Source organism: Hyperolius riggenbachi, chromosome 1 (assembly GCF_040937935.1).
Source record: "Hyperolius riggenbachi isolate aHypRig1 chromosome 1, aHypRig1.pri, whole genome shotgun sequence".
Classification (NCBI taxonomy): domain Eukaryota; kingdom Metazoa; phylum Chordata; class Amphibia; order Anura; family Hyperoliidae; genus Hyperolius; species Hyperolius riggenbachi.
The window spans coordinates 568327643-568355585 of record NC_090646.1 but is presented as its reverse complement, the minus strand read 5'-3'; the positions used below and the strand labels follow the sequence as shown (position 1 = coordinate 568355585).

At 44.5% G+C, this 27943-nt stretch overlaps 1 protein-coding gene and 1 long non-coding RNA gene across 5 annotated transcripts in view; one reads left to right on the top strand and one right to left on the bottom strand.

The window, feature by feature from the left end:
• ADGRV1 (adhesion G protein-coupled receptor V1) overlaps positions 1-5594 on the top strand; it is a 629361-nt gene extending 623767 nt beyond the window's left edge. The window contains exon 91 of the mRNA XM_068247792.1: positions 5239-5594. Within this exon, the coding sequence (XP_068103893.1) occupies positions 5239-5357 (119 nt within the window). The 3' untranslated portion in view covers positions 5358-5594. The remainder of the gene's footprint in view (positions 1-5238) is intronic.
• LOC137527290 (uncharacterized) lies at positions 953-25052 on the bottom strand. Of its 4 annotated transcripts, XR_011023167.1 has the most exons (4): positions 24923-25052; positions 16221-16398; positions 10113-10475; positions 5113-5478 (listed from the first exon to the last, which is right to left on the bottom strand). It is a non-coding gene; the product is annotated as an uncharacterized lncRNA (long non-coding RNA). The 4 variants fall into 4 exon arrangements; XR_011023169.1 differs by lacking the exons at positions 5113-5478; positions 16221-16398 and adding an exon at positions 953-1465; XR_011023168.1 differs by lacking the exon at positions 16221-16398 and having other exon boundaries at positions 10094-10475.
• Positions 25053-27943: the final 2891 nt, after the last annotated feature.

Below are 27943 nucleotides of genomic sequence, written 5' to 3'. Positions count from 1 at the left end.
ACCATACTGGGCCTGCGCTGTGCGCTCCTGGTGACATCAGCGGGATCGAAGACACGGCAACGCAAGCCCAGTGGTTTTCAGACTTTAAAGTCAGAAATTCCAGAAGTGAACCGGAGGCGGGGCCGGAGCATCGGTGAGTGGCTGCGCCAACACAGGATGTCTGCGGGGGACGGTTAGAAGCCCTGGGTAAGTTCAACTCATTTTCCCCCGACCCCCCTACAGTATCCCTTTAATGGACACCTTATGACTGTGGGTCCACATGAGATGGAGCCCTGTAGTGACAACTTGTTTTTTAGGATCATTGATTCAATGAAAAAGTGCTGCCACCATAGCTTTTCTGGGAATATATTTGTAACCCTTAAAAGCTGCAAGGGCACCTGAACTGACAGAAAATATAGAACCACTCACGCCAGCATGCGTAGTATTGGGTCTTTTCCTGCCCACCCGTTTGGATGGGGTCTCCTCTGTTGCAGTGCTTTGACCTCCATTCGTGACTCTGACTGGAGCCAGTTACAGAGTGCAGAACATGCTCTGTTCATTCCCACTCCCTGTGCATGACTGGCACTTCTCAAGCATTCAAGCCCACAACACTCCCAGTGGAAGAATGAGATTACTGAGAGCGCAGGGTGGAAATAACTATTGCCGTTTCTTCATTGTACAGGGGGGCAGAGTGGCACAATGGAGGTGTCGTATCCAAACCGGAAAACAGGTGAGTATAAGGACCCCATATTACATTACTAGTATGTGTAGTTTTATAGGTTTAGTATCAGTTCAGGCACCCTTTAAAAAAGGAACTCCAGTGAAAATAATGTGATAAAAAAAAGTGCTTAATTTTTACAATAATTATGTATAAATTGTTTAGTCAGTATTTGCCCAATGTAAAATGTTTTCTCTCCCTGAGTTACATTTAGTCATTTATCATATGGTGACATATTTACTGCTGGCGCAGGTGATGTCACTGGAAGGAGATGCTGCTTGCTTTTTTGGCAGTTGGAAACAGCCGTTATTCCCCACAATGCATCAAGGCTCCCTCAGTGTGATGTCAGTACGTAGGTGCTGACATCACACTGTGTGGAGGGGTTTCACCACAAAATCAGCCATACAGAGCCCCCCTGATGATCTGAAAAGAATTCTCATGGGAAAGGGGGTATCCGCTACTGATTGGGATGACGTTTAATTCTTTTTTTACGGTTTCTTTTTAAATGGTGACTTCATTTTAGTACAAAAATCTATTTATCATCAATATACAATGCAAGTCGTTTTTCAATGGAATGCCATTATGATTTTATTTTCAACTTCAGTTTATAGCTACACCTTTTGTAGGTTCAGCCAACCTGAATGGTACGTTCCCACGTCGATCTGTCTATGTATAGGGACCACGGTTTGTACATTCCATAAACAGTTGCCTGCGTCACGCATCCCAAACGTCACCATCCAGCTCCTGTGGCATATTGGTGTGGCCATGCTGTAGGACAGAGGTGGACATCTATTATGTAGCATTATTACATCATTGATTTCATATGTAATGTTTATTTCACAAACACATCCGTTTTTAACGGTTGTTAATGACAGATTATGGCGTTATTTGCTCTCTGGCTTGTGACTTTATACCATCATGTTTACCTTTCCGCCTTGCGATACCACATGCAATACAGAACCCAGTGACTCATGGTAGAATAAGCTTCTTATTCCACAAGTGTAGCTGCTGGCCTCGTACACCAGGCTTACATCATGCCATAGAGCAGAGGGGAGCACTCAAACTCTGCATTACATTATCATTCTGTTTGCATGACTAATATTATAATACTTCCTTCATCATTAATGCAATTTATAACCAAATACAAGTTCAAGTAGTGTGGCTTTAGCCAGCTTTTTCTGAGAGATACTTGCAGCTGAGTATTCTTTACTTCCAAAGAAAATCCCAGAAGTTTGGAGCTGCTGCAGTAAAGCCTTTGCTTCATTTTGTGATTATTTTGCTTTTATGTAAAATAGTCACCAGTGTGAGTCCAACCAGCAGAATTATGTCCCCTCTCATTTCCTGTACACAGCAATGGGATAAGCCGCACTTTACTTACCGCACAGACTAACATGGGGAGAAAATGATCAATCTCCCCATTGTGCTGAGATAAGTGCTCTGCAGTATTCATGTGTGTTTCTGCCTGAATCCTCACCGCACAGCTGTTGCTAAAGATCACAAGTGTGGTTAGTGCATAGCGGGGTTGTGCAATCATTGCAGAGTTCCAGAGAGCAAGAATATCAGATGATCTACAATGTGCTGTTTAAAGATGAACTGTAGTCAAAATAACATACTAAAATTGCTTATTTTTTTACAATATTCATTTATAAATAATTTATTCAGTGTTTGGCCATTGTAAAATCTTTCCTCTCCCTGATTTACATTCTGACATTTATCACAGGACACAACATCTGTAGTACTGGCAGGTGATCTGTACTGAGTGTTCGTTTACTTACAGTTCATAAGCCAGTAGTAAGGATCTCTGGTCTTCCAGAATGCTCTGTGGGGGGAAATGCAGCACGAGGCTAAAGTCTGGTTCACACCTTCAATTATAATTGGCCGATCACTGACCAATTTCATCACCTCCATGTAGTATTGAAATTTTCCTGCATCTGTTCATAGTATTTAATATCTGTTAACCCTTGTACTACATGGAGGTGGTAAAATTGGTCAGCGATGAGCCAGTATAGCAGGCTTAAAGGACTCACAAGGCGAAAAAGTTTAGCAATTGTTACTTACCTGGGGCTTCCTCCAGCTCCTAGATGTCTCTCTCCCTCGCTGCAGCTCCGGTGCTGCTCGCTGTCCCGTTGGCTGCCCATGAAGCTCAGTGGCTTTTCTGCACTTGCGCGTACTGCGCCTGCGCCCAATGACGTGGGGGCGCTACTAGCCTACCCACCGACTGGTCACCGAACTTCACGGGTCGCCAGTGGGAAGCCCCAGGTAAGTAACAATTGCTAACCTTTTTCACATCATGAGTCCTTTAAGGCTTTAAAGCCAATGGGTACCACTTTAAAAATAAAAAAGTCATATACTCACCTAAGGAGAGGGAAGGCTCGGTCCTAATGAGCCTTCCCTTACCTCTCCCGGTGCCCTCGGTGCTGCGCTGGCTCCCCCGTTCGCGTCTGCCGCCACAGGGACTTCGGAGATCTTCGGAAGCACTCGGGCTTACAAAGACGGGCCGCTCCATACTACACACGCGCGAGTGCTTCATAGAGCCCGAGTGCTCCCGAAAGCTTCCGAAACCTCCCTTCGGAGGCGGAAGTGGCAGTATTTGACCGAACTGGTCGAATACTGCTACGGGGGATCCTGCACGGGACTGGGCACCGGGAGAGGAGAGGGAAGGCTCATTAGGGCCGAGCCTTCCCTCTCCCTAGGTGAGTATCTGACTTTTTTATTTTTAAAGTGGTACACATTCACTTTAAGCCTCAGTTGGAGGTCGGGCCTACATTCAATATACAGCAATATTATATCTGTAGCTATAGGAAATGTTTCTGATGCTGAACCCAGGAAAATTACAGTAAACGTGAGTACCCTGAATAATTTACTGCATTCTGTTATATGTTGCTACTGTTCCTCTTTATAGTTAATGGATAGTGATTTTCGTTTTTAGTTTAATTTGAATTTTTAAGTCTAATACTAAAATGATAACACATATTAAATACAACTTTAATCACTTAACTACCCTGGTAATTTTCACAGTTCAGCTCAGCTGTGATTACTTTGGCAATAACTTTATCAATAACTATCACAACTAAATTATCTATATATTGTTGTTGTTTTTTCAGGACAAATAAGGCTTTTTTTGTGGCTGATATGTGTTATTTGTAATAACCTTATTTTATATGCATTTTAAAAGGAAAAAAGTGAAAAAATACACAATTGATCCACTTTCCTACATTATAGCTTTAATGTAAACAATTCTATTGTACATTAACCACTTGCCGACCGCACGCTTATACCGTGCGTCGGCAAAGTGGCAGCTGCAGGACCAGCGGCGCAGTACTGCGTCGCCAGCTGCAGGCTGATTAATCAGGAAGCAGCCGCTCGCGCGAGCGGCTGCTTCCTGTCAAATCACGGCGGGGGGCTCCGTGAATAGCCTGCGGGCCGCCGATGGCGGCTCGCAGGCTAAATGTAAACACAAGCGGAAATAATCCGCTTTGTTTACATTGTACGGCGCTGCTGCGCAGCAGCGCCGTAAGGCAGATCGGCGATCCCCGGCCAATCAGCGGCCGGGGATCGCCGCCATGTGACAGGAGACAGCCTGTCACTGGCTGCACAGGACGGATAGCGTCCTGTGCAGCCCGGCTTACCAGGGGGGGCCAGGTAGGAGAGGGAGGGGGAGGATTTTGCCGCGGAGGGGGGCTTTGAGGTGCCCCCCCCCCCGCAACACCCGGCAGGCAGGAGCGATCAGACCCCCCCAGCACATCATCCCCCTAGTGGGGAAAAAAGGGGGGCGATCTGGTCGCTCTGCCTGCACGCTGATCTGTGCTGGGGGCTGCAGAGCCCACCCAGCACAGATCAGCTACAACAGCGCTGGTCCTTAAGGGGGGGTAAAGGGTGGGTCCTCAAGTGGTTAAACCCACTAATTTTCTTTGTCTATCCCTCCTGTTTAAACAGTTCATTTGTTTTGATAAGGTACTAGATGTAACAAGTAATGTATACAATCTATTACTGTCTGCTCCTGGAATGTGTATTTTACACTTGTTTACTAATTAAAGGTGCGTACACACGCACTACCGCCGGCGACGACGAGTCCGCCGGACCCTCTCGCTGGTCAGCGGATCGTTCATAAACAGCCTTATAAGTCCGCCGACAGCGCATGCACATGTGCTACTGTCGGCTGAACGTCCGCCCATTGGGAGGGGTCGGCGGACCCGTCGTCGCCGGCGGTAGTGCGTGCGTACGCACCTTAACTCTGCCATTGAATTCCCTGGGAGGAGGAGAGGGGTTTGCTGTCATTATTTTACAACTCAGTAGTGATGTAATCAGGTCAGAGATAAATAAACTGTGTTATCTAAGATTTTGTAGGAAGGAGAGTGCTGAGACTTATTTTTACGTCATAGGGACAGTAAATGGTCTAAAAAAAGACAAAAAACTTTAAGGCATAATCAGTTTAAAATATTAAATTGCATATAAACACTATGCTTGAATTTGTGTGATAATAATAATGTGTAGCAGGTGACATTTGTTTCTCCCTGTGATTTCCTGTTTGTTGTTGCCAGGGTCTGGGATGAACATCAGTGACACAGAGTCCTGCCATGGCAGCCAAGATGGAAGCGGTATGGCTAATTCCCAGATTGTGGAGCTCCGGAGGATTCCCATTGCGGACACTCATCTATAGTTCCTTTTCATACACATTTTTATACTTGTTCTTTTTATTGCACTAGACTGTTGCATGGTGTACGATAGCCGCCACATAACAGCTGTAGGTGTGACTTCGGTCCTCAGGAGAAGCCTTTAGACTAAATATTTCAGAACCGAAGAAGAGAGAGAGAATGGAGAGAATGATTTAAAATGTAGGTAACTAACATGTGACACATTCATGTAGCAGGAAAATAAAACATTGATTTTATTTATAGTATGACTGATTGTATTTCTTTTCCATAAATGTGAGATCAGTAACAAATTCATAATTTTTTCAACTCTGGTTAGCCTGACTGACCAGTGACTCCTGAGCACAAGTCATGCATGGTGCAGACTGATCACATGACTGCAACAGCTGGCATCGCATAAGGAGGAGCTATGTCACATCACAGGGACACAGCTTTCACAGCTTGTTATGGCAACAGATTATGCGACCTACAGTGTGGAATATTGTAAGGGTAAAATTATTTAACATCAGGGATGGCTCTGCCTAGGAGAACTCATGGAGAAGCATGTGATCAGTTTGATCAGCTGATAGATTTGTAAGGTTCTGATTTGGATTTGCTGGTCGTCATCTGGTGCTAACAGAAAATCAGAACCTTAAAAATCAGCTGATCAAATACTTCTCCATGAGTTTTCCTAGGCGGGGCCTAATGCTGAATACACACGGTTCGTTCCCGCATCGAATGCGCCGCTCGATTCCCGACAAATCGATTATTCCCGAACATTTCCGAGCGCGTTTCGATGATTTTTAGGTCGATTGCCATGTAAAGTATGGCAAATCGACCTAACGATCCATCGACACGCGAATCGGACATGTCGGAAATAAACGAATCGACGGGAATCGAGCGGCGCATTGACGGGAATCGAGTGCGGGAACGAACCGTGTGTATCCAGCATAAGATTCATATAGACAGGAGAGAGGCCCATGGAGAGGGAGGAAGGAATGATGACGGCCCCCCTCCCTACTTCTGCCAGGCACCCCGGTCCCCGCCACCACCTCCAGGAAAACGCTGCGTCATGGGAGGTCCGGCCTGCATGGCCCACATGAATAACCGCCCCGGCAGTCTTCTACTACACATTCCTCCTCACTTCCGCTTCCTTTCTTAAAGTGTAAATAATTGTGTGGATAAAGTGTAATAAAATCAAAAATCAATCATTCATTTCTATCTGGTAAACAAGTAATAAGGATGCTAACCAGGCAATCCAAAAGTTAAAATAAAACAAAAAAAAAAGTTTTCTTGTTGATAAATAATCATTTCCCAGTTCACCTGACTCTCATTTGGTACACACAAAATTTGGTACACAAAAAGGAAGTAGGGCATGCTGGGTTGTCCTTTTTTTTTGCTTCTCTACTTCCCCTCAGACTAAACTAATGCAGCCTGATTGGCTGAAGCCTCTTTCCCTCTTGTTTTCCCCACTCACATCTCTTTTCTTCTCTGATTGGCCAATATTTCTCATGCTGAGACAATGCACTTTCTATAGTGAAGGGCGGGCAAATCAGGCAGAGGAGAGTAAGGGAGGAAGTCTAAACCGCTGCATCCCCGCGGCTGTAATCTATCTAAATCCCCCCTAACTCCCCCTCCCTCTCCCCCGCAAAATCCACTACTTTCTTGGTCGTGGATTTTGCTGCTGTTGGAGGCAGAGCTATGAGCCGCAGCTCTGCCTCCATGCCCGTCTATCAGCGGCGGATCTCCGCCTCTCCCCCACCCCTCTCAGTGAAGAAAGACTGAGAGGGGCGGGGGAGAGGCGGCAATCCGGGCTGACAGACGCGCTGAGAGGCAGAGCTGTGGCTCATAGCTCTGCCTCTCACGGAAGCGCTGCCCACATTGCCCCACCAGGAGTTTGGGGGGATTTAGTGAGATTACAGCGGTGGGGATGCAGCGGTTTAGGTAGGGCTAATATGTTAAACAGGATATTTTAATAAAACGAGGATTTTTAAGAGACTTCCGAGACTTGTTAGTAAACAAAATTAGGCAGGTGCATAAATTTGGGCACCACAAACAAGAAATGAAATCAATATTTAGTAGATCCTCCTTTTGCAGAAATGACAGCCTCTAAACGCTTCCTGTAGGTTCCAATGAGAGTCTGGATTCTGGTTGAAGGTATTTTGGACCATTCCTCTTTACAAAACATCTGTAGTTCATTCAGATTTGATGGCTTCTGAGCATGGACAGCTCTCTGTAACTCACACAGATTTTAAATTATATTCAGGTCTGGGGATTGAGATGGCTATTCCAGAACGTTATACTTGTTCCTCTGCATGAATGCCTTAGTGGATTTTGAGCAGTGTTTAGGGTGGTTACCTTGTTGAAAGATCCAGCTGCAGCGCAGCTTCAGCTTTGTCACTGATTCGTGGACATTGGTCTCCAGAATCTGCTGATACTGAGTGGAATACATGCGTCCCTCAACTTTGACAAGATTCCCAGTCCCTGCACTGGCCACACAGACCCACGGCATGATGGAACCACCACCATATTTTACTGTTGGTAGCAGGTGTTTTTCTTGGAACGCTGTGTTGTTTTTCCTCCATGTATAACGGCCCAAAGAAACTCCATTTTAGTTTCATCAGTCCACAGCACCTTATTCCAAAATGAAGCTGGCTTGTCCAAATGTGCTTTAGCATTCCTCAAGCGGCTCTGTTTGTGCTGTGGGTGGAGAAAAGGCTTCCTCTGCATTACCCTTGTGTAATCCTTGTGTAAAGTGCGCTGAATGGTTGAAGGATGCACAGTGACTCCATCTGCAGCAAAATGATGTTGTAGGACTTTGGTGCTGGTCTGTGAGTTGACTGACTGTTCTCACCATCCGTCGCTTCTGTCTATCCAAGTTTTTTCTTGGTCTGCCAGCCTTGAATTGAGCCTGTGGTCCTCCATTTCCTCAATATGTTCCTAATTGTGGAAACAGACAGCTAAAATCTCTGAGACAGCTTTCTGTATCCTTCCCCTAAACCATGATGGTGAACAATCTTTGTCTTCAGGTCATTTGAGAGTTGTTTTGAGAACCCAATGTTGCTACTCTTCAGAGAAAATTAAAAGAAGAGGGAAAGTTACAATTGACCCCCTTAAATAATCTTTCTCATAATTGGATTCACCTGTGTATGTAGGTCAGGGGTCACTGAGCTTACTAAGCCAATTTGAGTTCCAATAATTAGTTGTAAAGGTTTTGGAATCAATAAAATGACAACAGTGCCCGAATGTATGCATCTGCCTAATTTTATTTAAACAATTATTGTGCACTTTCTGTAAATCCAATAAACTTAATTTCACTTCTCAAATATCACTGTGTGTGTGTGTGTCTCCTATATGATTTATTTAACCACTTGAGGACTGCAGGGTTAACCCCCATAAAGACCAGGCGTATATTTTTTTAGACAGATATATATTAGCTAATAAATACACACACAGGCATTCTGTATAAACACACGCAAGGACACAGCCTTTCCTTTTTTCACAGAACACATTATCTACTTGCACTGATAATCTATTAGATAACATTGCCATATGTACACATTGCCCTTTTCCAAGTATTGCTTTTATAGATGTAGCTAAATACTGTAAGAGCTCTTTTTATAATAGAAATAAGCAGGGAGATCCAAGGAGTGCATCTGCAGACAGCCTTGCTGGGCTCTCACTTTTACTGGTTTTATGGCATGATAAAGTTTTGTTGCACTGATGTTTAAGGTTCTGTACAAAGTAAACATAGATAGAGCGTGTAAAATACCATAGCAGCTATAAAGGCACAGTGCAGTTGGTTCAAATAGGCTGTAAAATATGAATCATCAGTAAGAGGCATGACAACAATGTAATTATTGTCCTTGTGCATTGCAAAGCTTGTCCACTGCAGCACAGGTGGCGCTATTCGTTTGGGTGGAATGGAAAAGCATCTGCTGCAGGGTAAAAATGCAAGCAGCAATGCACTGGTGTACCTGCAAAAAGGGCACCGGGAAATTTGGGTGCAGGGTTAAGTCGAAAAATAGCTCACAAATTTCCAGCCAGCGTTAATTACTATTTCCCCTCCAAGACACCATACAGTGGGGGTAAGATGCAATTTGGCTTCCAGCTATTGGTGGCGGATGAATTTTGCTGTTTTTATCGCAATTTGGGCTACGTCTTATGCCGGCGCCTACATTACTCACTGAGTGCCGCTATAGCTTTCGGTCTATAGTCTTTGGCCACACGACGCTCTTTTTCCCTGACTCGATGCACTGTGCACTACAATGATGAAACAATACTAATGGGTCAGTTCTGCACGATCTGTTGTGCTTTGCACTTGACTGCAGCTGCTAATGGTTTTCAAAATATTATCTCTTTTTTGGATTAAAAAGATGCTTTATAACACAGTGTTCCTGAGAGGTAAGAGTTAATCTCTATAAACAACTAACTATTCAGCAGCAGATCATTCTTGGAATGTTGTGCTGGGAAGATACCCTGTGAGTTGCTGGGGTGTGACTGTGGCCAACACATGACCGCCATGTTCGCAGAGGGACTCAAGGTGGATGATTTTCAATACAAAAATAAATGGTTGCAAAAATAGTGATTGTGGATTTACTGAGCAGAACAGGCTTTATGGGCATGCACATGAGTGACCCAAGAGGTAGTCCCCAGCCACTGCTGTGCTGTTGCCAATGCTTGCAGGTTCTTAACAAGCATTGGAGGATGGGGAGGAGACATGATGTTACATTTTGGATTTTATTAGAAAAAAAAAATATTTTACCCAAAGGCTGATTGCTTACAAGATGGCCATGATCTGGAAAAGCTTCTGTCCTCTGGCTGAGCAACAGCTCAGAACTTCGTAGGGTCAAATCAACATGTCCTTAGAGCTCCAGATGGGAGGAGGATGACTTGCAAACTCCGTAGCCTAGCAGGTAAGCCATACAACCTGCCTGAGTTCTTCTGGGTCGCGTTCCTCTGGCTGGTACAAGATGGTGTTGACACGGTAAGTCCCAAGGTGGAGGCGGAAGAGGCATCTATGTACCAGGACAATGCACTTGCCTCAGAAGAATGTCCAACCAGTTCCCTCTGACTCACTCTTCTCCAGAAGTTTTGGCTCCAAATTCCCTGTGGAATACCAGCCTACATGGGGCAGAGGCATAAACCTTAGGAGGGAAGTACAAAAGGTTACTAACAAAAATATTTTATAGCAAGAAAAAAATTGAATAACCTTGTACCGGTCTTTCAGAAACACATTCCCTAACAAAAATGTCATAACTTCACCCCTACACGGTAAAATATACGTACACAGAAGCTTCACCTGCTCATTTGCTGTGGCTATTATCTTGTTTAGTATATTTAGTGCAAATGGCAGATTTGGGTGTGCACCTTTTCACTTCTTTCATAAAATAACCATCCATGCATATTCTGCATACAATAACCCCACCTTAGAGAAGACACTGAGAGACATGTTGGAAATATTAACAGGGTCCATAGTAAAGGACTTTTCTGAAGTCAGAGTAAAGCGTGCTGTAGCAGTAGCCTAGGTACTGTCTAAACTTGCAATAATTAGTGCACCAAAATACAGGCGGAGGATAAAGAGCGAGTCGGGTGCATTGACGGCAAAGATGCCAGTGTCCACTATGTCTATCAATTACTGGACTGCACAAAGACTGCATTTATACATACTTTGTTATGTGTTGTGTCTGAAACTTTGCACTGGGGTGCATGGCTCTGTAGGCTCTACACAACCCACAAGGCAATGCTTCAGTCCATCCAGAACAGCCCTACATGACCACTCTAACGCTATGGCATGTTTATGTTTTAATGGTTATGTTTCCATATCACACCCAGGATCTTGCTGCATTGTTTTCCACGTGCCTCAGTGCATTATGCTTAACTTGTTATTCCATGGAATCTTTGAGATTATTATTTCATGCCTGCAAGCCATTAGCATCGTGTGCTTGTCTTAAGAAATATTAATTGTGTTTTAATTCACGTTGCCACAACCTGAAATAACCTGAAATACTACAAATACTTCCTGTTTTTCTTCACGTGTAATTCAAATGTTAATTATACTGTTCATCTGCTTGCCCTGAACTGCCAACCAGACTGCACCAGCTTGCTTTGATTTATATTTTTCTGTTTGGTGTATCATTATTGTTTTGGCCATTTCTTGCAATTAAAACCTATTATATGTGGATCTTTAATATTAAGAATAATAAATGTTGTTGTTTTTTTTATGGTCTCATGTAACTCCAAATCAATTTAAAAAAATTACCATTATCTTTGTAGTTGTATCTTGGTTTCTTTGTGTAGTTAAAGTGAAACGCCGCTCTCCGCTGCTCCTGTATGCCGCACTGGCCCACATTCCCTTTCGTGTCCTCTGGGTCATGACGCTGGAAGGAGAGATTGTGTCTCTCATTCACAGCGTGCAGGGAGGCGGGGGAGTGGCAGGGGGTGCGGCCAGGGAGAGAGAGTTGCCTGGTGGTAGCTCTGAAAAGCCTGCAGGAATGCCCCTAGTAGGCGTTTTGAGCAGGGAATCTCCCTCCCCCATGTTTACCTCCGAGATAGCGACAAATAATGTTGCTAATTTCAGGCGGGCCATAGCGCGGCGCAGGGGGGACATAGCGCGGCGGAGGGGGGGGGGGCAGAGAGCGGCGGTGGGGGGACACAGAGTCATGTCATGAGGCAGAGAACATGCCACTGTGTCCCATCTCCCTCCCCCCCCCCCCCCCCACAAACCGCCTGGGGTTCTCTTTAATGCTAGGTAGACACAATGCAATTTTCTGACGGATTTACCGTCAAATCGATTATTTCAAACATGTTCTATCTGAATTCTGATTCATTTTTCAATCGATATTTCCATTCACTTCTATGAAAAATCGTTCAAAAAATCTATCGGAAATCAAATCAGATCAGACATGTTAGAAATAATTAAACTGACAGCAAATATGACAGAAAATTGCATTGTGTGCAGCATAAGTGAAAATAAACTGTTGAGATAAACAATTGTATCTATCCTCCTACTCTTAAAAATGACTTTTCCGGCAGTTTTATTGTATGTTGTGTTTAAAAACTAAAAAGTTGATTTATTGTTTTGTCTCAGCTCAATGAAACAGTCTGTCCTGTGTCTCAGAGTGTTTTTTTTTTATCTATCCCCGGCTCTCAAAAGTCCAGTTTCCTGCCATGAAAATGTTTTATGGCTGTAAGACCTTATCAGTGAAGGACTGCATAGCTCTGAATATTCACTCTTTCAGGCAGTGAAAGAAGACAAGCAATGCAGCATTATTTGTGTGCTTGGCACTATACATACACATGTCTATCTCATCCTGTCACATGTCACTTAGGCTTCCCTTTAACTAAAATCACTATAAGGCTCCATGCACACTGCAAATCCGTTTTCCGATTCCGTTTCCGATTCCGATTTTCCATGAATGCAATCAACAGAAAAACGGATCAAAAACGCAGCATGCAGTAACGATTAAAAATCGGAATCGGAATCAAAATCGCATGCAGTGTGCAGGGAGCCTAAGAATTAACAATTTAAATCATTGTCTTGTTATAATAATACAGTAACCGAAGACCCTCAAGTATTTAGTGTCTCTGCTACTGCTTCCGTTGCATCATGACAGCCCAATTTATTAAGAACAGAACAGGAGACGTTCCAGTTGCATGATGGGAGCTCACTTTTTCCAGACATGCTTGTCTATGACAGTGCCTTTGTGTAAATCAGAACTGGCCAATCAGATATTTGAATACCTTTGAAGGGCAGCCTTAGATTATAAATAGTTGCTGGATGGAGGGCGGCCAGTATCTGAAGCTGCTGGGCATGGTCTGAGTATATAATTAGTCATATCAATACTTATAAATAGGTGTTGATTAGTCACTTCATTCTGCCCAGAAGGCAATCAAGAGAGTCACCTGCTGAGACCTTTCTGGCAATAACAGCAGCAAGCTGTATCACTGTGGGGTCCTATTATACAGGTACTCAGCACGGAAGGTGACAATTCCCCCGTGTCTCAACTCACTACCCTATAGACTCAGGGGCGTAGCAATAGGGGGTGCAGGGGTTGCGGCAACATCTGGGGCCCTTGGGCCAGAGGGGCCTCAAGAGGGCCCTCCCTCAACCACAGTATTAGCTCTCTATTGGTCCTGTGCTGGTAATAATCACTTTTATAGATGCTTTGAACAGTAGTAATCATTACCAAACTGTCCCCCATTCCCTTCTTGCACCTCTGACACTGTGGTTGCCCTTGGCAGATTTTGGTGCGTTGTTGTTATGTATAGAGTGCTTGGGTGGGCCACAATGTAAAACTTGCACCGGGGCCCATAGCTCATTAGCTACACCACTGTATAGACTGTAAGCTTGCAAAGGGCAGGGGCCTCCTCCTAGTGTTTATTATTAATGCACTAATGTAATTTATCACATGTATTATTATTATTATTTATTGGATTTATATAGCGCCAACATATTACGCAGCGCTGTACAATACATAAGATTACAGACAATGATAACAGGGGTGACAGCACGATACAGGTAATAGACAATAGATACAACAATACAGGTAATAAGCAACAAGATACACAACACAATGCAGATAGGAATACAATGCCAGATCATACACTGGAGTGGTAGTGGTAAAAATACAAGTTCCATAATTCTGGGTAAAGTGCACACAGTCAAGTATGATACACAAGGGGAGAGGGCCCTGCCAAAGGCTTACAATCTAGAGGGAGGGGTTGGTGACACGAAAGGAGGGGGGTTCAGCAGGAAGTTCTCGGCAGAGAGCGTTAGGGCAGTGTTGAGTTGATGTAGGCCTCCTTGAAGAAGTGAGTTTTGAGTGCTTTTTATGTACCAGTATTGGGGCTGTCTCCAATCTGAATAATGTATGTACTTTTTATTGCTGGATGTCAAAGCAAGAAGTTTTGAATCAAGATGATACCATTCAAAACGTCTTGCTTTTACTGATGGCTAATGCGGTACACCACTCTACTGCTTCTACTTTGCTGGATGTCCTGATTGTGCAGAGTTTTGAACATCTTATGTATCTATGCTCCCCACTATTTATTTTGTAGTATGTACAGCACTACAGAAGATGTTGGTACTATATAGATAAAAAAATAACAATAATAAAAAATAATAGCATTCGTTCAGTGATGATATGGGTGTGAAGGGGCACTTATAGACAGGGCCAGTTTAACCTCCCTGGCGGTAAGCCCGAGCTGAGCTCGGGCTATGCCACCAGGAGGCACCGCTCAGGCCCCGCTGGGCCGATTTGCATAATTTTTTTTTGTTACACGCAGCTAGCACTTTGCTAGCAGCGTGTAACCTCCGATCACCGCCGCTACCCGCCGATCCGCCGCTATACCCGTCGTCACAGCCGCCCCCCCCAGACCCCGTGCGCTGCCTGGCCAATCAGTGCCAGGCAGGGCTGTGGGGTGGATCGGATTCCCCTTTGACGTCGATGACGTCGGTGACGTCATCCCGCCCCGTCGCCATTGCGACGGGGGAAGCCCTCCAAGAGATCCCGTTCTTTGAACGGGATCTCTTGATCTCCGTTCGCCGAAGGCGATTGGAGGGGCTGGGGGGATGCCGCTCAGCAGCGGCTATCATGTAGCGAGACATTGTCTCGCTACATGAAAAGAAAAAAAAAAAAAGGTATTTGCTGCCCCCTGGCGGATTTTAACAAACCGCCAGGGAGGTTAAGCAACAATGGGGCCCCAGGGCAAAATAAACCTGGGGCCCCCCCAACATATACCCCGGAACAAAAATCAGCATTAGGGGACCTTTTTTGCAGCTGGTATAGTCAGGGTGTGAAGTCCCAATCGGTCAGAGCTCCACATTCTGGCTATCCCAGCCTGCATGGGGGACAAGGGGTTAAAAAGTTTCAGGAGGATTGGACCCCACATAAATTTAAAAAAAAAAAAAAATTGGGAAAATAGGAAAAAATGCCAGGGATCTTCATACAGCCATATTGCGGCTGTATAGCGATCGCTGGCTAAAGCGCTGCGGCTGCGTATAGACCCCCTGGAAACCCCATCAGGAAATTTATTGCGCTTTCGTTTGATGCATGTAAAATTACACTACCGTTAGGTTTGCTACTAAAAGTGACATTTACCGCATTTAAAACTATACTTTTTTCCTTCTAAACTTTCAAATTGATTTTCTCGAAAACTATAAGGCCGATTTGAAAAAAAAAAATTCCTCTTGTAGCCACTGGGGGCCCCTACAAGCTCTGGGGCCCTGGGGCAGCTGCCTCCTTTGCCTTAATGGTAGCGCCGGCCCTGCTTATAGAGTCCTAAAGGATTTCCAACACTCTCTCTCACCCCTTCTGTTTTTTGCAATGTTTATAAAATGCTTTGTGAAACAAATGTGGGCAATTTCAACCAGTGCTACCATGGACATTTGGTTCTGGCAGGGGTGTACATGCTGGTTAATTGTACTATGTAATTCTGCCTTCTGTCTGAAAGCCAGTTAATTGGCCACTTTACTGCACTTTGGCTTTGATGTTCACATCTCTATCTGAAGAACAGCAACTGATAAAAGACAGATGGATGAGGCTGCTTCAGCTTATGCTTCTCTTATGTAATTGGCAAGTCATGTAAGCGCAGGAAGTTACATGGCATCGCTTTCTAAGGTTCCTTTCCATGGAGATAGAGAGGGTAAGAAAAGAACCTGCAGTATAACACTATATGGAGTGAGATGGGACATAAAAAAAAATATAGAAGGTAATTCTATGAATTTGGAAATAAGGTGGGGCGAGGACCTGTACGTACGCCATAGCAACCGCCTCTGCCTAGAATCCAGCTTATGTATGGCAGCTCTTGATGCTTCATGACCGCTCGGCTAGTGATTGGCTTGGTGGATCACTTTGGCCAAGCGACAGGAGATTACATTGTTCACTTACCCCACCCTCTGCGCGACGTCCCTCTCGCGCTGCTCCGCCCCCCGCATAGAGCAGAATATATCGCTCATTTGCAAAGCGAGCAACGTGTCTGCACAGGCCGAAGGATCTGCTCCAAATACTCACTGGATGACATTGACTGAGCTTGTATACACAGCTGTAGCCAGGGCAATAATCAATCCTAAAGGATTAAATCATATTACATCTATTAAAGATAATAGCAGCCTAATGAAATACTGTATATACATAAAACAAAAGACACAGCAGAAGGGTTTGGAAAATATTATATAAAACTGTTACTAAACATGAAATCACCAAGAAGACAAAAAGAAAAATTTAAATATAAAGCTATCTTGCATTATATCAAATATTTGAAGCTAAAGAAAATGCTGGTAGAAAAGTTAGAAGGATTAGATTAGTAGGGATTGGAAGAGAAGATTTGGCAGCAGTAAAGGCTCATACACTCGTTCAATCTGGCCAACTATCGTTCCAACTTGTCTGTTGGATAAGTTGGGCGTGTATATGGGCAATAAACGACTAGACGACCAACTGATAACAGGCGGTTTGCCGGATCCAACTGACTGATCGACTGACCAACTATCGGGCAGGCTGGCCACGTGTGTACAAGTCATTTGAATGCAGGGCATGGTGCACGCACAGTATATGAATGAGTTCATTGTTTAGTTGCTCAGCGCATGTGTACGTAATGGTTGTGCAAACAAGTTGTGTGGTTGGTCGTGCATTAAGCTGCATGTATGTACTTAATTGACACTTAAGCCTATTTAAAAAAAAATCATTTTTACTCACCTGGGGCTTCTAACAACCCCCTGCAGCCATCCTGGGGCTTCTAACAACCCCCTGTTCTCCGCCGCCAGCTACTTTCGATTCGCCGACAGGCCTGGCGGTGAGTAGATTTTTTTTTTAATCAGCTTAAGAATCCCTTTAAGGATTGTTAAGGAGTACCTTAATGAGTGGAAAAGCTTCGGATCCCAAAGAGTTAAGCATTCGTTACTTTGGTGCTGATTCACAAAAGTGGTAACAGTCATGTGTTTGTTATGTGCACCCATACATTTTACCGGTCTTTTTCACTGCAGCATAACATGACATGTTGCACAAATATCGCAATTCATGTTATGTACACAATTTTGAAATAAATGTGTGAGAGCACAGCTCTCAATCCGTGCAGGGTCCGGTCTGTCTGACAGAGACAGGATCCTCAAACTCAAAAGCAATAGATGACCAGCACTGGAAGACTTGGAAGTTCTTTTTTATTCACTTCAGCTAGTGAGCAGAGGTAAGCCAAGATCCGAAACAGCCATCAGATGTAATTATAGCTCATACATATAGCTCTCCATGCTGCCGAAGGCAGTGTGTCCGCTACCAGATGGGATAGGGCAGTGTTACACCGCGGCATGGTTCCAATAAAAAAGAACTTACAGTCTTCCAGTGCTGGTCATCTATTGCTTTTGATGTTATGTACAAAATGCATGTGTTGCTTGTATTAACACATGCTACGCAAACAGATTAAAGTGGACCCAAATTAAAAATACAAGATTTCAGAAATGAAATCTATTTTCTAAATTATAATGATAAATAGCAGCGTTTTTTCAGCTGCATGATGACAAATATAAAATATTTTACATTTATTGGAGGAACCCCTTCCTTTCAAATTGCCGGGACAGAATCCGGCAAACTAATGGAGTAGGTGGTGTCCAGCAAAGGAGGAATTGCTAATGGCTGCCACTTGTATAACCCTAGTTGTGAAAAGAAAAGGCTGAAAAGCATGCACTGAAATGATCATAGGCTTGAAGGAGTGTTTATTTATCTTTGTATGTGTCAGAGTGGTGCAACTAAATATTTTGAATTAAAAAAAATGTTTGGTTTGGATCCGCTTTAATGCATGTTATACTAGCATTGCCCGCATTGTGTACATGAGTCATGCTAATTGTGCAATGCATGCTACCGTAATGCTTGCTTGCATACATTCAAGCAACGTATATGCTGTGTGCACACATACTGTACAGTGTACTGGTCTTTCATGATTCAGGGCTATTGTGCACAATGATCAAGAAAATAGTACAGTTATGGGACCATACATCTGAACCATTATGCTATTTGGGGTACTCATGCTGATGCAGAAAAGGCATTTGACTGAGTAGATTGGTCATCTGTAAATGGTGCATTGGATTATCTGAAGTTGGTGGGAAAATTCAAGAAATGCCTTGTGTCATTACACACAGAACCACAAGCTGGGATCAGTGGGTTTCTATCTGTTAACGCATAGGAAGTGGTGTGACAAAGGGTTGTCTTGAGTCGCCTTACATTTTATATTTACATTGTTCTGCTTATATTAGAACCCTTCTTATGTACAATTAGAAAACAAAAGGGTGCCTTCTTAAAACAGAAAGTATTTGCAATAATTCAGGTTGGGGTGAGTTCTGATATGTCTCCCAGTGCATCACTGCTGAAATATGCAAATCATCCATTGTTGTCCCTGTAAAGGTGGCCATACACTGGTCGATTTGCCATCAGATCGACCAACAGATAGATCCCTCTCGGATCGAATCTGATCAGAGAGGGATCGTATGGCTGCCTTTACTGCAAACAGATTGTGAATCGATTTCAGCTCTGGGCTCCAGCTCTGGGCTCCAGCTTCACTGTACTTTCTGTCCAGGGAAGTTTAAACAGTAGAGGGCGCTCTACTGTTTAAACTTCTTGCCGGGACAGGAAGAAGTGAAGCTTGCCGGACTCGGAGCCCAGCACGGAGAAGAAGCAGCGGTGACAGCGGGGACTCGAGCCGGACGGATCAGGTAATGTATTGCCGCTAGCGTTGGTCGTCGGGCATTCGAACGCCGCTATCGACGCACTCCCGACCCGCTGGTGATCGAGCGAAATCTTCTGCACGGACAGGAACGACGGGGATCAACGGGAACGATCTATTTCGGATGGAAATCGATCGTTTGCTCAGCGTTTGCGCAGCGATTTCACAGCCGATTCGATCACAGTGATCGAATCGGCTGTATATCGGCGGGAAGATCGGTAAGTGTATTGGCCCCTTAAGCCAAACACACCTCCAGATCTGCTGGAATGCAATGATGTGTCGGTTTGTTTAAAATACAGAGCCACAATAATCCAACTTGCATACAGACTTGTTTAGGATTGGTTGATCCTCATCAGTGCAAGGCATGGATTAACGTGGCTCTATGGGGTCCTACACGGGGGGGGGGGGGATAGTAAAAATGTATACATACCTGGGGCTTCCTCCAGCCCCCTCTGACCTGATTGCAATCACGCTGCCGTCCTCCGCCTTCTGGATCCTCGGTAAAAGGTCCCGTAAGTTCGGCCTGTCGGCTCATACATAGTGCGGCTGCACACGCTCCCCCATCTCGCTCCCATGGTGTGATGGGGAGCACACGCAGTTGCACTGTGCATGTGCCAACTGGCCACAACTGGCCGAACTTACGGAATCGGTTACCGAGGATCCAGAAGGCGGAGGACGGCGGCGTGGGAGCGATCAGGCCGGAGGGGGCTGGAGGAAGCCCCAGGTATGTATACATTTTTTCTATCCCTCTGTCTCAGATTCCCTTTGAGGGGTTAGAACTGTCTGGTCCCAAAAGAGTTAACTTGGAGTCACTTTCTAGGGGGCACTGAAAGAGTAAAGCCTCAGTATTTACATATGAGCAGAGAGCCTTGGAAGAGATCCTGGAAGAGCCCCTGCAGTCTATACACAGCTTGATCACAGAACACAGGCAGTGAATTTTTTAAGCAACTATTTGTGGAATATAGACTTTTCATTGTGTGCTAAGCAAGAATTCAGGTCCGCTTTAAAGTAACTGTCCACATCTAACGATGCATGTGACAGCATCTTATATTTTATTATGTAAATAGAAAAATATGCCTGCCTGTGGACTTTATAGAAACTCACATTAGCCTTGTTTTAGTTTTGCTGTATGGTCACCTCCAGTCAGCAATCACTAAATAAAAGGTAGTTAAGTTCCCCTATGATCTAGGTCAGTAAATTTCCTCTTTTCCTTGAGTCTTTTTTCTTCCCCATAGAAACTATTGATGCTCTTGTTAACTCAGACGGCATAAATTACATATAGATTACACAAGTATAGTCTGTGCTTAATTAATGGTGTTAGGAGCTGTGCACTCAGACTCCAATGATTGTATGACTGCAAGGAGACAGCTTTAATTAAAGTGCTGTTTCATTCCATGGGTTAATTACCATAGAACTATCCAGAGGAAACTGCCGGAGATGTACAAAGAACTGATGTGCTGACAGCACAAGCTATGTTCTTTACACAAATTACAGTCAGTGCAAGAGAAAAATAACTCTTTTTAAGCCTCGGTAATTGCAAAAGGTACGATGACTTTAACAAGAGCAGAAGATAATGAGGAGATGAGGCAGCAGAAAAAAAGAAAGTTGACTTGAGTTTAGGACAGATCATCTAATAGACACAATTAATGAAAAGAATAACTTTGGGATGTTGCATTGGGAGTTCTTAGATGTATGTAGCAAGCAGTCATGTCCAATAGTCTGGGAATGTAGCCAGGCCCCTATTTCAGGATACAAAGCACACACACATGATAACACGTTTTAAAACAGGTTACTTCATTGTTGTTCCCCACTGGTCAGCGTCAGCGACCACGTTGTGTAGGGCAAGTATGAAACTCTATTGCCCTCAATTCACTTTTTCTACTAGGAGATAATTTTTCAACTTGTTTAAAATACATTTTCAGCCCTCTGCAATTGAAAAAATACCAAAAGTAGTAGAAAAAGTACTATCAAAATTATTTCATGTATTTTTTTTCTTGCTGGGGGTATAAAAAGCATTTGATTGAAAAGGTGTGAAAATATCAACTTGGAGAAAACTAAGGAGAAAAGGTGAATTGCATACAGCCCTATGGCCCTTAGTCAATTTACTTTTTCTTTTCTTTCTCCTAGGAGAAATATTTTACTCTTCTGTTTAAAATAACGTTTTAGCACTCTGCAATTGAAAAGTACCAAAAAGTAGTTGAAAAAGTAGTGTCAAAATTATTTGGAGTATTTTCTTACTTACTAGTGGCTTTAAAAAAGCACTTTATTAATAATGTATATGTTACGGCCAAAACCAGAAATTGGCCAATTCTAGAATTGGCCGGCCGTTTCTAGAACTGGCCGATTTGACGTCGGCCAAAGTCCAAAATGCTGGGAATTTCTGACATTGGCCGGCCAGTTCTAGAAATGGCCAAAGTCAGTCGGCCAAAGTCCAAAGCGCAGAAATCCCAGAACATCGCGGGTCCTGTCCGGTCACCAAGAATGGCACTCGGAACTCCCTCTCTGCTCTGAAAGATACAGCATAATCTTTTTTTTAAAGAAAAAGCATTTCTTAGTTACAGCTGATACAAATCCTGCAATAAATCAGCAGTGGGTCTACTTCCTGCTTTCTTAAGAGCAGGCATATTGTTACCATCCTGTGCTTTTAAATTCGCTGCTCTGCTGTGGCAGTCAGGTGACACAGGGGAGAGATCAAATTACAGTGGAGATTAGTCACAGATGAAGGGGGGGGGTGCATGGCTGGGGGTGCTCTGCTGGGGGCTGTGCATGGCTGTGGGTGCTCTGCTGGGGGGCTGTGCCTGGCTGTGGGTGCTCTGCTGGGGGACTGTGTATGGCTGTGGGTGCTATACTGGGGTGCTGTGCATGGCTGGGGGGGGGGTCTTTGCTGGGTGCTTTGCATGGCTGTGGGTGCTCTGCTGGGGGGCTGTGCATGGCTGTGGGTGCTTTGCTGGTGGGGCTGTGCATGGCTGTGGGTACTTTGCTGGGGGGGGGGGGCTGTGAATGCTCTGCTGGGGGGGCTGTGCATGGCTGTGGGTGCTCTGCTGGGCTGGGGGAGCTTTCCTATTCAGACCTCCGATCAGGGCGACCAGAGAGGCAGAGAAAGGCAGAGCAGCGCGCACGCTACCCGTCCGGACCCATACACTTCATATGCAGAAGTGTTCAATGACGTCACTTCTGCATTGAAGTGTTCGGGTCCTGCTGGTCTCGGGTGAGCTGGCAGCCTTGCTATGCCTGTCTCTGCCTCCCTGCTATGGTCGCCCTGATCAGAGGTCTGACTGAGTATGTAGAGGCAGCGGGGGAGGAGAGGTGAGCGCCGAAGCTTTCTGGCGGCGGTGAGCGGGGCTTCGGGACTTGGCCGGCCACGTGAAGTCACAACGCGTCCTGGCCGGCCAAAGTCCGAAATTGAAGCCCATTTCCCACATTGGCCGCATGAGCCGGCCACTTCGCATTCTGACCGGCCAGAACCCGAAGTGGCCAGACTTCGGGTTCTGGCCGTAACATATACAAATATCACCAAGAAGAAAAAGTGAATTGAATCAGACCCATTTAAGTTGTACTGTCTTTGGGTTGCACAGTCCACAGGTCAAGGCCCAACAGAGAAACTGGACATAATTACAGGTCGTTTCAGCTACAGAGACCTACGCAATTACCTTTGCAGTCTTTTTAACTCTTACATTTTACACTAATGTTAATAATAAGTTGTGTTCTTTTCTGCCCTATCTCTCTCTCACTGCAGCTGCAAGCGCTGGTCCTTTAGCAAGTATGTGCAGTCTGGAAAGGTACTCTGAGGACACGAGAAGTCAAGTTTTACTAACAATAACTTGGAGAAAACCTCTGAATATGCAGAAATTGCTTGACTAACATAAACAAACACCAAACTAACCAACAGTTATTTCTCCCTTCAACTTTCATATTTATTTAAAGTGAACCTGTAGGGGGGTCGGGGGAAAATGAGTTGAACTTACCAGGGGCTTCTAATGGTCCCCCGCAGACATCCTGTGCCCGCGCAGTCACTCACCGATGCTCTGGCCACGCCTCCAGTTCACCTCTGGAATTTCAGACTTTAAAGTCTGAAAACCACTGCGCCTGCGTTGCCCTGTCCTCGCTGCTGTTGATGTCACCAGGAGCGTACTGCGCAGGCACAGACCATACTGGGCCTGTGCAGTACACTCCTGGTGACATCAGCAGGAGCGAGGACAGGGCAACGCAGGCACAGTGGTTTTCAGACTTCAGAGGCGGGGCCGGAACATCGGTGAGTGGCTGCGCGGGCACAGGATGTCTGCGGGGGACCATTAGAAGCCCAGGGTAAGTTCAACTCATTTTCCCCCGACCCCCCTACAGTATCCCTTTAAAGTGAACCTGTAGCTTCACCAAAAGAAAATGTTAGCTACTTACCTCAGCAGAGGGAAGCCTCTGAATAGTTTCCTGATCCATCCAGGAGCCTACTGTTTCTGCACAGGGTTCCTCCAAGCATATCCAACAAGAGCTCAGATATGTTCTCATGGCCCGCGTTGCCCCTCGTGCATGAGTGCGGCCATGTTGTACATGCACAGGGCCTGCCTTAGGTTTCACTGCACCCTGAGCGAAACCTGATTTTTGTGCCCCACCCCCCCCCTTATCCTCTTCCCGCGTGTGCGTACACACACGCACACACAGGCCCATATGCAATTCGCTTTTTCTCCTGAGATATATCCTAGGAAAGTGGTTCCCAACCTTTTTCGACGTCATGACACATCACGCCAAATGCTCAGATCTCCGTGACATCACATATGTGTAATAGAAGAAATACAATTAATAACCACGAATGGATGGAAAGAGTGCATTATCCTGAATATTCTTAAAAATGAAGGCTAGAAACTTTCAGGGATATTAATAAAAACAATCAGTGGGACAGTTAGCCGCCCTCCTCCATTATTTGGAATGATAGCACTGACAATTTGCACCACGAGTTATAGCCGCTGTGCGCCACCCCCCAAAAAAACCCTCAGACTCAGTATAGGTAGGTAGCCAGGTATAGGTGCCCCCAGTATACGATCTCATGTGTAGGTGCCATGCCCTCAATATAGCTTGCCAAGCATAGGTGCCCCCATGATAGAAAGTCAGGAGTAGGTGCCCTCAGTATAGGTAACCAGCTATAGGCGCCCCCTTTGAAGCCGGCACCCTGAGCGACCGCTGCGGTCGCTCAAGTCAAAGGCCGGCTATGCACATGCGCTAGTGTAGCAGTGCCTGTGCAGTAAGCTGAAAGCTGCTCGTCCATGCAGGTGCAGTACAGAGGACGGAATCACAGCTGCAAAGAGGAATTGTATCTAACTTTTTTCCTTGGGAAATTACAGGTTTGCTTTAAATTAATTTCAATTATTATAAAGCAGAATTGCACTGACACCCTTGTCTGACTCTACAACATCAGTCGGGGCATGGGCCATGGACAGTTTTTGAATATCTATGTCTTTGGGTTCCTTGTAAACAGTGGCATAGCTAAGAATCTCTGGGCCCCAGTGCAAGTTTTTTATTGCCCCCTCCCGAGCACGCTATACATAACAATTGATACGGCGCACCAAAACCTGACAAGAGCAACCACAGTGTCAGAGGTGCAAGAAGGGGTTGTAAAACAGTTTGTTAATAATAACTACTATTCAAAGCATGCATAGAAGTGATCATTACCAGCACAGGACCAATTAAGAGCTAAAACTGCAGTAGAGTGAGGTTGTCTCAGGGCCCCTCTGGCCCAAGGGCCCCAGTGTGGTTGCAACCTATGTATCCCCTATTGCTACACCACTGCTTGTAAATATCCCTCAAGATGCAAAAACTGGTTCAGCTTCAAGGAAGACAATGCTAATAAACAAGAAACATCTGATGAAAATAGTAACCTCCAAACTCATCTTACCAAGTTTAGAATTTGCAATGGTTCACTGAGGCAGAAATGTTTTCTTCAGGAGAAGCCCATTTAATCTTCTGAAATAGGCCTCTGTGCTTAAATAACTTGTGGTGTTGAAATAACGAGGCGCTGCAACACAAATGCCTAAAACAGGCCGAATGACAGCAAGTGGCCAGATTTTTAGTAAATATTAAACTGCTGGGATGAACTTTCCAAAGTCCAGGTTTATGGAGTGATGAAGCAACCTTCTAACAATTGTACCTTTTTTTCTATAAATTCTTTTACCAGGAAGACAACATTGCATTGCGAACTTGCTCTGGAGGACACGGCGGGTTGAACTGACTTGTCTAATGTCACTCACAGGTGACTCTCACATTTAACCCAATAAAAGCTTAAGCAATAGCACACCTGTCACAAACTTGGGCAAAAGAAACTGATCACATGATGAAAAAGACAAGAGTTTAGTCACAGGAGTTGTGGGAGAAAGGGACATTTAAAAATATATTTTGCTTCAACAACATACATCTCTGTAACTGCAGTCTCTTTTCACATGCATCCGTCACTGAATCTGAACTCTAATTCTGTATTTTTGCATTACACGGCCAGTTTGACTGACGTTTGTAACAGGTTTGTGTGATCAGTAACATCAAAGTGTTAATATGTATTGTCACTGACAATAAAACTTTCAGGACATGGTAATGCATTTGACATTCACTTTAACAATACTTACCACCAGGGCAAGTTCTAGATTTTTTCTGCCTGAAGCAAACTTGTGAGGATGTGTCCCCTGCCGGGAAAACACTGCGTTTCCCATATAATCCCTCCGCCCACTCCTAACAATAATCCTGCTAATTAACTGCCCAAGTCAGATCAGTGATTAAAAAGCTTGACGTTTAATGCCTCTCCTACCCAAAATACTTTATTTAGAGTACTCCCGATTATGGTCCATAGGTCAGCTTTTTGTGGCAATTACAAGAATCAATTACATTTATATGGTCCTATAAACACCATGGATTTCTCTCAAGCAAATGCAACTTCCTGGATGGTAGGTGGCCCTGCACTCCATAGTTTTTCTAATTATTATGTAGCAGCCCAGTTAGTGCACATCACTCCGACCCAGGCTGGTTCTAATGATCCTTTATGGGGCGAAATGGATTCCTCTGGTCTGGTCTGGTCTGGTCCTCACTCAGCAGGTTATGGGCCGGTTTACATGAACCCTTGGCGGCGATCACCACGGGAGTCTGATACAACGCTCCCATTCAAGTGAATGGGAGCTGTTATATCGGCCGTTTACCGTCGTTTATGCGAATGCGATGTTCTGATCTTCTCCGTCGTTTTAGCCGCCTGCGGCTTCCAGGGTCGATTAACTGCAGCATCGTCATGTCCTGCGGGGAAGAAAAATGCAGATCTCGACGGGACGCCGCTGGTCGCTGTACAAGCCCCCGAACGAGATGCTGTAGAACGGGATGCTGGAAGACGTCTGTCTGAACCATCCCTAACTAAGACTGCTCCTTTGTCTCCATACTCTCTATACAGGTTACGCCTGTGGAAGCATTATCGATATATTTTGAAGCTCCAGGCTTTGCCTGATCTGAAGGATAGACCCCTGTACCAAATGGAGAGAAGGTTAGTGTTTGGGACCCCCCACAACTCTGGTCCCCCCAGGTGCTGCTCCCCCCTAGTCATGTCCCTGTAGCTATGGCAACCCCTTCATTACCAAACCACTGCATAGTAGTGTGTGTGTGGGGGGGGGGGGGGGGAGAGAAAAGAGAAAGATGAGGGGTGGGCTGTCCCATTGAGTACACAGTCTACATGCTGTACAATAATGTAGGTAGGAACATCAATGTATGAATCAATCCAAAAATAAAACACAATTTTCCAAAAAATGATTGGTTTATATTTGAGTATGTTACCTCCTCCTCTCCTCCATAAAAAGTAAAACAAATACCAATTGATAACACTAATCTTCACAAAAAAGGTGCTTCCACAAAACAAATTCAAAACCTATCTTGTCCCTGTTCCCCCCAACAACAAGAAACAAAAAACAAACAAACAAAACAAGTGCCAGCTTAATATGACTTCATGCTTCCCACCTACATACAATCCTCAGAAGATCACCACATGCAAATGATAAAACTGAATATCCTTGACATATCATGGTAGAAGTGCTGGGGATTTTCTGTGAGGGAGCAGCTGATTGTCTTGGATCTGAGGTCTGCAAGGTGATATTGCTGAACCACCAATGATCAAGGAACAGATGGCGTGCCACAGTAAGCAATCTGGTGGGTGGGTGCCACCTATGTGCAGCGAATTGGAAATCTCTGACCTAGGCGAAGATGGCCTGGAGATACTAAGGGCGGGGAAAAATTATTTGGTTTTGGACTGGTTGTCGAATAATTTAATGTTCATGTATTCTCCAGAAGTCATGAAGGAAGGAATCATACAGGCAGGAAAATCTTGCAATATTCTGATATATACTGCACCAACACTTCCTGTCCTTCGCATAGCACAACATCCTAGACCCAACTTAGTATATCTCTACGATATTTCCAGGGTAACGTCACACTAGAATCAACATGGCCCATTAAAAATATACTAATGATTGGATGAATTATTTTGTGCCATTTTTTCTGTTTTTTTATTCTAGATGTCATGTCCTTTTTTTTATTATGATTATCACGGACTGTTTATTTTGATTCTCCCCTCTGAGGCAGCAGTTTTATGTAATTGTGAAATGCGTGTCAGACTCTTTGAATTAACATATTATATTTAACCAGGATGGACATGTTTATACTGTATATTTGATATTGTCCATTATGGATCTGAGTTTCCAATAAAGAGGGATTGTCGGCTACAAAATCAACTTCCATTTACCCACTGCTTTGTGCTTATTATGCAGCCTGCAACCTTACCCTGCATTGCAAGCACTCCAATCTATTTAGAAATGTTTTTGTTGTAATAAATCTTATCTCAGTCATCCTGCCTCTATTTTTGCCATTGCCAACGAGAAAGAAGTTTGTCATCAACCCT